At 37.5% G+C, this 12,677-nt stretch overlaps 1 protein-coding gene across 1 annotated transcript in view; it reads left to right on the forward strand.

Moving 5' to 3' along the window:
• The window catches only part of PSMD1 (proteasome (prosome, macropain) 26S subunit, non-ATPase, 1), an 84,571-nt gene extending 72,210 nt beyond the window's left edge, over positions 1–12,361 (forward strand). Inside the window, exons 20-24 of the mRNA XM_008587765.1 lie at positions 1,319–1,329; positions 1,635–1,721; positions 2,238–2,384; positions 10,360–10,515; positions 12,158–12,361. Of these exons, the coding sequence (XP_008585987.1) occupies positions 1,319–1,329; positions 1,635–1,721; positions 2,238–2,384; positions 10,360–10,506 (392 nt within the window). The 3' untranslated portion in view covers positions 10,507–10,515; positions 12,158–12,361. The remainder of the gene's footprint in view (positions 1–1,318; positions 1,330–1,634; positions 1,722–2,237; positions 2,385–10,359; positions 10,516–12,157) is intronic.
• The last annotated feature ends 316 nt before the right edge of the window (positions 12,362–12,677 follow it).

Consider the following 12,677-nt stretch of genomic DNA (forward strand, 5'->3'; position numbering starts at 1 on the left):
GTTCCCGCTCACTGGCTGAGCGAGGCGCGGGAGCAGCACCGAGGGTTGCGATCCCGTTGCCGGTCCCCGGTCCGGTACGGGGGCAACACTGAGGGTTGCGATCCGTTGCCAGACACGGAAAAAGATAAAAGACAAAAAAAATAAAAAATAAAAAAAATAATAATAATATTTCTTATGGTAAAAATCTAACATTACACAAGAGTATAAAGTAAAAGCTCTTTTTCTCTTTGGTCATCCAAGTCCCATGTCATAGGAGTCACAACTTATAGTCACAAAACCTTCCCTCTGAAGGTCTTCTCTGCACATAAGTATTTTTTTAATACCACAAATAGGATTATTCTCTGCATGCTATTCTGCATCTTGTTTTTACTTTAACAATATATGTTTAAAACTTTCAGTATATATGGATCTAATTTTTTTTTCCAAAGCTGTAGAGCAATGTCATTATGTATTTACCATTGTTTGCTTTACCTGTTCTTCTTTATTTGATGTACATTTAAGGTTATTTCTAATTTGTCACTACTGTAAATGAGGCTGGAATGAAAGTCTTTATGTGCATATATTGGTGCATTTGTGCAAGTATGTCTGTAGGTTAGAATCTTAAATGTGAAATTGCTTGATCGAAAGTACAAGGGCTGGCTGGTTAACTCAGTTGGTTAGAGTGCAGTGTTATAATACAGGTTAAGGGTTCAGATCCTCATACCGGCCGGCCACCAAAAAAATTTTTGTAAGTAATGTGCATTATTTACTTTCATAGGTATTAATAAATTTACCTTTCAAAATGGATATAATCAATTTATACTCCTACCAACAGTGTATGAAGGCACTCAATGATATGTGTTAAATCAAAGAATAATGTATTAGAGAGCTGCACTTGCCCATGATATTTTACTCAGTAAAATTATCCTTTCATGACACCTTAAATATAGGAAAATGGTTCTTTCTCTCAAGATAATGTTTCGTATTAGCCAGTTTATTATTTGCTGTAAATTTTATGCGTAAGTAGGGATAATTATATATTTGACCAAATTTTAGTGTCTTGGCTGATGAACGTCCTTTGACAACATCTTGTTTCATCAGCTGTGTTTCAGTCCCCCCTTTTAAGTCTGAAACAAAGTCAGCTTTTACATCAGTACTGCCCATCATTTCAAAATACCTGTTGCATCTTTGAATTCAGTGAGCCCCATCTAGGAGGATAATTCCAGGCTAACTACCCACACACTGTGTATTACTACCATTGCAAAGCATCTAGTCCCGTGAGAACATCCCTACGACCAGTACAAAAAGAAACTTTTGTTTTCCAGTGCTTTCCCTATAGAACAAGAAAGGGTATAGCACCCAAATCTCAATCTCAGAGGTGTATGATAACAAATTCATATCCATTGTAGGCTACAGATCAAAACAGATTAGAGTTATATAGAGCACAAGCTTCCAAGAACTAAAGATTCACCTGATGACAATAGTAGTAAGTTATATAAATAAATGTTTTGCTTGCTTTTCCCATTCATTGATTACATTGTTTTTTATAATACTTATTGCCAGGAAACATTATTTTAGGACTGAATTCTTTTGGGGCTTGTGCGTTTGTATGTAGATAAGGGATTACAATAATTTACCTTGTTCACTTCCTCTAGGTTTCCACCGCTGTGTTATCTATTACTGCCAAGGCTAAAAAGAAGGAAAAAGAAAAAGAAAAAAAGGAGGAGGAGAAAATGGAAGTGGTAGGTATAGCTTGGTTGTCATGTAGGTTTATGTATCTATCTCTGTCATGATCTAGATGCTTTTTTGATGGAACATTATTATACATTGTTCTTGGCTTACTTCAAATAATTATTCTGTTCCCAGCATATAAAATCATATAATTTTACTTGAAAAAGCCTCTAGAAATTATATCCATTTGTGGGGAGAATAGAAGGATACAAATCAGGCTCTTTCATACATAGGGATTATCATTTGTTTAAATAGACCCTCTTTTTCTGATCTCTGCTGGTAGAAAAACCTCCTCATCCCTTAAAACCAAATCAAATACTATTTTCACCCCCAAGCAAAGTTACTTTCTCTTTCTTCTGAATCTGGTATTACTTTTGTTGTACTTCCATTATGTCTACCACTACTTTTTATATCTAATAGTTGCTCAGTAAATTTATCAAGCATTACTCAGTGATGTGGAACAGAAGTGAACCATTTTTGAGGGTTTTTTGTTGTTGTTGTTGTTGTTGGTTTATTTAATTTTCTAGGATGAGGCAGAGAAAAAGGAAGAAAAAGAGAAGAAGAAAGAACCTGAGCCAAACTTCCAGTTATTGGATAACCCGGCTCGAGTTATGCCTGCCCAACTTAAGGTCCTAACCATGCCAGAGACCTGTAGATACCAGCCTTTCAAACCAGTAAGTTACCAGTGGCTCTTAGCTATATATTCCAGTGGGATATTAATCTGTGGGAAAATGGAATATCGTTAGAGAATGATAAATCTCCAAAATATTGGAGCAAGCTCTCTAGCACAAAGAAATAGCTTAGCAAAAGAGAGAACATTCCCCTCCACTTTATATAGATTTGGGGGAGCTTTTCCTTTCCCTGTGTAACCCTACAAACTCCTCTCTTCTGCCACAGACTTATGCCATAGAAGTTCCTAACACGGCATAGTGATTAGGAACATGTAGAGCAAGACCTACTAGGTTTGAATCTTGGACAAGGTACTAAACCTCTCTTTCCCTCAGTTTTCTCTACTGTGAAATTTGGATTATCATCCCTAACCCATAGGAATATGACACAAATTAAACAAATAAAGACGCAAACCTTAAGAAGAAGACCTGGCACTGTTCAGTAGGTGTTGATCATCAGTATAATTACACTGCTATCATAAACACATTGAATCTTAGAGTTAGAAAAGGATCTTCATGCCATTTAATTTATTTCAAGGCAGAATTTTTATGTTAGAAACAAATTGTAGTCAGATATTTGAGCATGATCTGCCTTTATCTTCCAGGTTCTTGTATTTAGAAAACTAGAGACCCATCAGTAGACCCATTCAAGATATTCAGATACTGGATCTGTCTAAAATGTCATATATGAGGTCACTAGGTCCTTACACAACAGTAAACTTATTCTTATCAACCTGACAGTGGGTCAAAGGCAACTCTTACCTACACTTGTAAGCCAAGATCTTACCCGACTAGACTATCAGCTAAAGGAGACAAAGACAGGGGATGGAAGATAGTGTATGTAGTGGTTTAGAGCAGGAATTAGGTATAACTGGGCTTATATTTCAGCTCTGCCATTTCTTAGCTGTGTGACTGAAACAAATCATTTAATCTCTTTGTGTTTCTTTTTCTCAACTGTGAAATTATAGTAATGCTAGAGTTGTAAAGATGAAATAGGTTATTACATACAAAGCAATGGTAAATGCTGATCTGTAGCATTACGTGATCTGTAGTAGTTGCTCTTTAGTGTTAAATCAGTGAATTGACAGAAATACCAGTGGCCACCTTAAATGTAGTCACTGTGTGATCTGCAACCCAGTTCATCTTAGTGGCATGTTACAGAGAATTCTAATAGTGTCTATAAACTTCTCTTGCCAGTCGAAGTGGGATATATCCAGAACAGATGTATGAGGACACAGCTAATGCATAATCTTAAGCACATGAGATATCAAGTGCCTTTCACAGTTATGAAGAACTAATGACAGTGGAGCATAGGCGCAGGGCATTATAATAACAGCACAAAGGAGTGGCAGAACACAGCTGTCTAGGAGCAAAATTTTTATGTACCATCAAAATTAAATTGTTATTAGTCAAGCTAGATTGTTAAGATATTATTTGTAATCTTAAGGCAGTCACTAAGAAAATAAGTCAAAAAGATAAAGTAAAAGAACAGGGAATTAAAATGGTTCACTAGGGCCGGCCCGGTGCGCCGCTTGGGAGTGCGGCGGCACCCCCGCCGAGGGATCGGTTCCCACATACAGACCGGTTCCCACTCACTGGCTGAGCGAGGTGTGGGAGCAACACCGAGGGTTGCGATCCCGTTGCCGGTCCCGGTCCGGTACGGGCGCGACACTGAGGGTTGTGATCCGTTGCCGGACACGAAAAAAGACAAAAAGGAAAAAAAATAATAATAAAATAAAATGGTTCACTAGAAAATATCTGTTTAATGCCGAAGAAGCCAGCAGTGGAGGAATAAAGGAACAAAAAGATATAAGACATACAGAAAACAAATAGTAAAATTGCAGGTGTAAATCATACCTTATCAGCAATTACATGAAATGTAAGTAGCTTAAACACTCCAATTAAAAGACAGAGATTAGGGCCGGCCCGGTGGCGCACTGGATAGTGCGCCACTTGGGAAGCGCGGCGGCGCTCCCTCCCGAGGGTTCGGATCCCACATGCGGACCGGTTCCCGCTCACTGGCTGAGCGAGGCGCGGGAGCAACACCGAGGGTTGCGATCCCGTTGCCGGTCCCCGGTCCGGTACGGGGGCAACACTGAGGGTTGCGATCCGTTGCTGGACACGGAAAAAGACAAAAAGACAAAAAAAAAAAAAAGACAGAGATTAGCCAAATGGATTTTTTTACATGATCGAACTACATGCTCTCTCGAAAAGATATGCTTTAAATTCAAAGACACAGATAGAAAGCAGAGGATGGGAAAAGATATGCCATGCAAGTAGTAACCAAAAGAGAGCTAGAGCAGCTATACTAATATAGACAAAATAGACTTTAAGACAAAAATTGTTGCTACAGGGCCGGCCCGGTGGCGCACTGCTACAGTGCGCCACTTGGGAGCTCGGTGGCGCTCCCGCCAAGGGTTCGGATCCCACATACAGACCGGTTCCTGCTCACTGGCTGAGTGACGTGTGGGCACAGCTCCGAGGGTTGCGATCCCGTTGCTGGTCCCGGTTCGGTACGGGCGCGACACTGAGGGTTGCGATCCGTTGCCGGACACGAAAAAAGACAAAAAGGAAAAAAAAAATTGTTGCTACAGAGAGGAGTATTTTATAAGGGTTGATCCATCAGGGAGATACAGCTATTAAAACATGTGCATCTAACAACAGTGCCCCAAAATACATGAAGGAAAAACTGACAAAACCAAAGTGAGAATTAGACAATTCAACAATAATAGTTGGAGACTTTAGTACTCCACTTTCAATAACGGGTAGAACGACTAGGCAGAAGATCAACAAAGAAATAAATGACTTGAATAACATTATAAGCAAACTAGACCTAATACATTAATAGAATAATCCACCCAACAATAGCAGAGTACACATTCTTCTCAAGTAGACATAGAACATGCTCCAGGGTACACCATATATTACGCCATAAAACAAGTATCAATAAATTTAAAAGGGTTGAAATCATACAAAATATATTATCTGACCACAAGTGAATGAAAATAGAAATCAGTAACAGAATAAAATTTGGGGAAATCACAAGGATGTGGAAATGAAGCAATACATTTCTAAATAACCAATAGATCAAAGAAGAAATGCATGAGAAATTAGAAAATACTTGGAGAGAAATGAAAAGGAAAATACAATATGTTAAACTTATGGAATTTAGTACAAACAGTGCTTAGAGGGAAATGTATAGCTGTAAATACCCATACTGAAAAAAGATCTCAAAACAATAACCTAAGCTTCCATCTTGAGAAACTAGAAAAAAGAAGTGCAAACTAAACCAAAATCAATCAGAAGGAAGGAAATGATCAATATTTGAGCAGAAATTAATGAAATAGGGGGAAAAAATAATAGAGAAAATTAACAATGTCAAAAGTTGGTTTTTTAAAAGATCAGTGAAATTGATAAATCTCTACTTAGATAAAGAGAAAAAGACTCAAATTACTAAAAACAGGAAAGAAATGGGACATTACGACTGACCTTAAAGAAACAAAAGGATTATAAGAGAGTGCTATGAGTAATTGTGTGCCAACAAATTAGATAACTTAGACGAAATGAACAATTTTCTATAAAGACACAAACTATGAAAACTGACACAAGAAGAAATAGAAAATCTGAATAGACCTTTAACAAATAAAGACATTGAATTAGTAATTGGAAAACTTCCTACAAAGAAAAACCCAGGGGTAGATTGCTTTGTTGGTGAATTCTACCAAACGTTTAAAGAAAACTTAACACCAATCCTTCACAAACTATCCTAAAAAATAGAAGAGGAGGATACACTTCCCAACTCACTCTATGAGGTCAATATGAGAATACTTCAAAAAGCTTATGAAAAAATAGAATTAAAAGATAATACAAGTATTTCCATGAAATTTTTGAAGACCACTCATATTACCCTGACAGTAAAACCAAAGATATCACAAGAAAAAACTACAGACCAATAACCCATGTTCATGGATTGGAAGAAAATATTTTTAGATGGCAGTACTCCCCAGTTTGATGTATAGATTCAATACATTCTTACCAAAATCTCAGCTGCCTTTTTGCAGAAATCGACAAGCCGATTTTAAATGCATATGGAAATGCGAGGGACCCAGAATAGCCAAAAGAATCTTGAAAAAGAACAAAATAGGAGAAATTACACTTCTTGATTTCAAAACTTATTACAAAGGTATGGCAATCAAAACAATGTAGTACTGACATAAGGATAGACATATAGATCAATGGAATTAAATTGAGAGTCCAGAAATAAACCCCTATATTTATGGTCAATTGATTTTTGGCAAGGGCATTAAGACCATTCAACAAGGGAAGAATAGTCTTTTCAAGAAATGATGCTGAGATAATTGGATATCCACCTGCAAAAGAATGATGTTGGACCTGCCTACCTCACATCATATACAAAAATTAACTGAAAATGGATCAAAGATGTAAATGTAAGAGCAAGAGCTAAAAGTATATATCTTAGGAGAAAACGTACATGTAAATCTTCATGATTACATTATTGGATTAGGCATTGTTTTCTTATATATAATACCTAAGGCATAAGTAACCAAAAAAAGAAGAAATATATAAATTGAACTTTATCATATTAAAAAACATTTCTGCTGCAAAGTACATTGTTAAGAAAGTGAAAAGACAACCCACAGAATGGGAGAAAATATTTTCAAATCATATATCTGATAAAATACTTGTTTCGAAAATATGTAAAGAACTCTTACTACTCAAAAATAAAAAGACAAATAACCCAATTTTAAAATGGGCAAAGGATTTGTATAGATCTTTTCCCAGAGAATATATACAAATGCCTAATAAGCACATGAAAAGATACTCAACATCACTAGTCATTGGGGAAGCACAAATCAAAACTACAGTGAGGGCCAGCCTGTGGCTCACTCGGGAGAGTGCGGTGCTGATAACACCAAGGCCACTGGTTCGGATCCTAAAAAAAAAAAAAACTACAGTGAGATAGTACTTCATGCCCACTGGGATGGCTATAATCAAAAAGTTAGACAATATGGGGCCGGCCCGGTGGCACACTGCTATAGTGCGCCGCTTGGGAAGCGCGGTGGCACTCCCGCCGAGGGTTCGGATCCCACATACAGACCGGTTCCTGCTCACTGGCTGAGCGAGGCGCGGGAGCGACACCGAGGGTTGCAATCCCATTGCCGGTCCCGGTCCGGTACGGGGGCGACACTGAGGGTTGTGATCCATTGCCGGACACGGAAAAAGACAAAAAGGAAAAAAAAAAAAAGACAATAACAGATGTTGACAAGGATATAGAGAAATTGGAACCCTCATAGAGTGCTGATGGGAATATATACTGTTGTAGCCACTGTGAAAAAGTTTGGAGCTTTGGGCCGGCCCGGTGGCGCACTGGATAGTGCCCTCAGAAAATTAAATGCAATCTTATCATAAGACCTGGCAATTTCATTCCTAGGTTTATACCCAAGAGAAATGAAAACTATGTGCACACAAAAATTTGTACTCTGATGTTCATATCAGTATTTTTCATGATAGCCAAAAAGTAGAAACAACTTAAATGTCCAACAACTGATGAATAAATAATGTGATATGTGCAATGGAATATTACTCAGCAATAAAAAGGAAAGGCACACTGATACATGTTACAGTATCTGTGAAACTCAAAACATTATGCTAAGTGAAAGAAACCAGACATAAAAGGCCATATATTATCATTCCCTTTATATGAAATGTTCAGAATAGGTAAATCTATAGAGACAAAAGTTGGATTATAGGTTGCCAGGGGCTAGGGAAGGGGAAACTGAAATGTGACTGCTAATGGACACAGTTTCTCTTAGGTCGATGCAGGTGTTCTTGAACTAGATAGCAGGAGTGTTTGCACAAGTTTGTGAATGTACTAAATTGCACACTTTAAAAGAGTGAGTTTTATGCTATGTGAATTATATCTCCATTAAGAAAAGACTGCTTCTGTGTATGTGCAGTGAAGAAAGGGTGTCCAGTGACTCACTCCCCTGTACTCAATGGCAGAATCATCAGACCCTTCCTCAGACATTGCATTTGAAACAGGCAGCTGTAGTTTTGAAAATAGATAACATTCCTACTCTGCTTCCTGTCCATCTTAAAGGAAGAGTGGAGCACCTGCCAGCAGGAAGTGATCCACTGCCTGTGTCTAGAGTTGTCATTAGCCTTCCCAAAGAGCAGAAAATCATGTATCTTACTCTCTGCTTAGAGAGTGTGAATTTTCTCACCAACATATTGATAGGAAAAATAAGTTCTGGTGCTCTAGCGTGACAATAGCTAATAATATTGTATTGGATGTTTCAAGATAGCCAGTAAAGAGGACCTTGAATGTTAAAACCACAAAGAAATGATAAATGTTTAGGTGATAGATATGCTACGTATTCTGACTGGATTGTTATACAATATATGCATGTTTTGAAACAACAAACTGTACCCTGCAAACATGTACAATGAAAAAAATAAATTAATTTACATAAGTGAATAAAACATTAATAAATCTAAACCATGTAAGCTGTAAACAGCTCTTTCCATATGTTGATTATATTGCAGAATTTGAGTTGGATTATTTCATTCTAGTTATGCATGAAATGGTAGTTATAACCTGGAACTATATGTTTCCAAAAAACAGAAAGTCTTCTTGGGAACATGGGTATTTTCCTCTTTTTGGTAGAAGATCCATCTTTATTTGGTCCATTAGAAGGTTCAAGTAAACTTTTAGGCCGTGAAGGATTAAGACAGTGGCCGTATACTCTGATTGCTTTTGGGGTGGTGGTAGAGGTAGGGTCTGTTCATAAGATGTATCCTCTTTAAGAAAGGCAAAGTTTTTCAGGGAGAGAATTATGGATTAATGTGCGTGGTTATGTGTGTGTTGGGAGAAGGGAAATGATTTAGAAATTCATGAAGGCACACAGGTTCATAGCATGGCAGGGCAAGAGGTCTGTCTGATAAGTAAAAATCGGATTAGAGTGAACTGCAGAGATGCTTATACGTATGTGAATCATTTGACTAATGTCTTGTGCTTCTTGTCCTTCCCAGTAATGTGCTTTGGTAGAAATATGCTTTGTCCAGATGTGCCCTGGCACTGTTGACTGATTTAATTACAGAGAGCAGCTTTCCATTTCCTTTGACACAGGCAAGCAAATAGAATAAGATTAACACACCAGAGATGGGTGAATAGTTTGGTGTTTGAATTTACCTTCTGCTAATATGTTTGGGAGAGGGCTTAATAGAATTTGTGCTACAGTCTACTTCCTTTTCATCTTCCACCTATTTTTTCATTGGCTTGCATCACAAGGATTTATAGATTTAATGTGAAAAACACTCATATGTCTGCAATATTTTTTATTCTCTACATTGTTCTGAAATTGCTGGAGAAAAATTTACTTTTCATTTGTAGTTTCTCTTGTGTCCAAAATGATGGTCATACCACAAATAATAAAGTGTGTATTAGACTAATGTGCTTCTCAAACTTTAATCTGCATACAGCTCAACTGGGGATCTCGTTAAAATGCAGATTCTGTAGATGTAGGGTGGGACCAGCTTTTCTGCATTTTTAATAAGCTCCCAGATGATAATGGTGCTTGCTGCTGGTCCAGGACCACATCTTGAGTAGGAAAGCGTTAGAATACTGTATTTGGACAATAAGTATTCTCCCTGCAGTGAGACCGAGGCTAGTATTCAGGTCAGGTCTATAGCTGGAAAATACTATTCTTAAATTGGGATGCCTTGTCCAAGTAGAACAGCGTAACTTGTTATACCATCCAGAGCCACCGGGTTAAGTTTATAAATACTCCTTATAGATCACAGTTATTTTTATCATAGTATAGTTCTACCCCAGTTTTCTACTTCCAAATCATTCAAGTAGTTTTCAGGTACCATTTAATAAGTATGGACTCTAGATTGTGGAACAGGCTTGAAATATGAGTGGAGCTTGTGCTTCTTCACTCCTTCTCTGTGTTTACAGCTCTCCATTGGAGGCATCATCATTCTGAAGGATACCAGTGAAGACATTGAAGAGCTGGTGGAACCTGTGGCAGCACATGGCCCAAAAATCGAGGAGGAAGAACAAGAGCCAGAACCCCCAGAACCATTTGAGTATATTGATGATTAAGGACCAGAGGTGTGTCTACAACAGAATTGTTTATGAAGAAAAACCTCTTCGTCAATAACTTCAATAAATGTTTCTCAATAAATGTTTTATGCAAGGGCATCATCTCACTTTTTCTCTTCCTTTTGTGCTTAATCCTTATTTACGTAAACAGTTTTAAAACTTCTTGCTTTTTTGGTCTCTTTCTGCATACATAACCACAAATTCCATTTTCTTTCTTCATTGACTCTTCTTTCTTCATTGACTCTACTCTCTAGTACTGTACCACTGCTGTTCAAAGTGGCTAGTCTGCAAACTGTTTTATAGGTCCATAAGGAGATAGGAAGCTTGCTCCAGAATGTAAATCTACTCAGTGCTTTTCTCAAAGAGAAAGTCTTCTCCAAAAAAGTCACCTAGGCAGTATTGATAACACCAAGGTCAAGGGTTCAGATCCCTATACTGGCCAGCCGCAAAAAAGTCACCTGAACTGCACAGTTTGCTTACTGATGGAGGTGATTCACATTCTGATGTCAGCTCCTTGTAGTGGAGCAGTTATAGTTGGTGGACTGGCACTGGTCCATAGGTCACACTTTTGAGTAGCGCAGCTATAGACTTCTCACTGATTCTTCTCGCTCCCTGTCTCCTTTGTCAATACTTTTGACACTAAAAGCCTTAATATTCATTTATTTAGTGGAGCTGTTGAACACCTAGTGTGTGTAAGACTGTAAGACAGTAAGACAGGGTGCTTCTAGGAACTCTGGGCTCAGTTAGACTAAACCACAAAGCTTTGTTCAGTTGAAAAAGATTATTTTTACTCTACTGTTCTAAAGGGCTTGAAAGGGGTCTTTAGATACAGAAGATTGGAATAATATAATTTTATGAAATTGTCATTCTTAGTTCCCCTGTTTCTTTTGAATGGTCATCACATATTTGAAGACATATGTGAACTATATAATGAAGGTTCTCTAATTCTACCCTAGCACAAATGCATTTTCAGACAACCATGAATCTATTCTCCTCTTAAAAGTAAATAAGGACAATATCATTTATTACATTATCACAAAATAAAAAATATGTTTAAAGGTCTATTGGCAAATCTAGTATGGTGAGTGTTAACACATTGACTGGCAATTAATGAAAGCTTGCAGAAATCTTGATGAATATTAAGACAGAAATCCTGCCATTAGTAGGAAAATATATCTGTGCCCGAAGGAGACTATTAGTTTGGGCCTTACAGAAAGGGTAACTTCCCTGCTATCTAAACTTACTTTTGAAAATTATCTTTCAGCCCTGATGATCTTCTAAGCTTTACTCAACCATTACATATCAGTGTAGATATCGTGATCACTCAGTCTCTATCACAGAATTGAACTGACTCACATTAGTTACCTTCAGCCTTTCATAATACCTTACAAAAAACTGTTTACAGCTTTCGAGGCAATTAACTACAAAATGGCTTAGAAGTTTATAGCTGGAAATTGGATTCTTGTTAGTTTTTAAATTATTCACCACATTAGGAGTTTGAAAACCATAGTCTGTTTTGGCACAGACTGGCATATTAGGAATACAGAGGCAGGGTTTGGGCCCAGTTTTAGATTTCAACAGCTATTAGTAAAAAAAAAAAAAAGTTTTTGATATAAGAATGACCCTAGTTTATACCCCTTCCCTATCCCAGGATCTCATTTGCTCATCTGAAGATTGTCCAGGCTCATGTTGGAAATACCTATGAGGAAATTCGTGCATGTATCATTGCCTCTGCGCTGACCCAAAGAATCCTGTCTCCAAGTCTTTGGTTGAAGAGAAGATATATGACTATTTAGTGTACTCTTTCACAGAACCTGGTTTCCAAATAAATATATTAAAATCTCCAGATTGACAAAGACTTTTGCTTATTTGTTTTTCAGCCTGGTTTTTTAATAAATGGATCTAATCCCCCACCATGAAATACATAAGTGCAAAGAGCTAATTCCTTGATTTGGTAGGATTAGTATACATGGCTTTTATATTGGTGAAGAAGTTAAGCTATTAAATTTGTTTTGGGTGGCTGACTGGCATGGGGATCCGAACCCATGATCTTGGTGTTACAAGGAATTATTCTTAAATTATAGACCATTTGAAAATAATGAAAAGAAAAAAGTCAAACCTGGCTCATCACCCCAGGAATTCTCTGCAGTTTTTTTAGTGGAATAGAGGGT

The sequence above is a fragment of the Galeopterus variegatus genome, unplaced genomic scaffold (assembly GCF_000696425.1).
Source record: "Galeopterus variegatus unplaced genomic scaffold, G_variegatus-3.0.2 Scaffold4530, whole genome shotgun sequence".
NCBI classification, from domain to species: domain Eukaryota; kingdom Metazoa; phylum Chordata; class Mammalia; order Dermoptera; family Cynocephalidae; genus Galeopterus; species Galeopterus variegatus.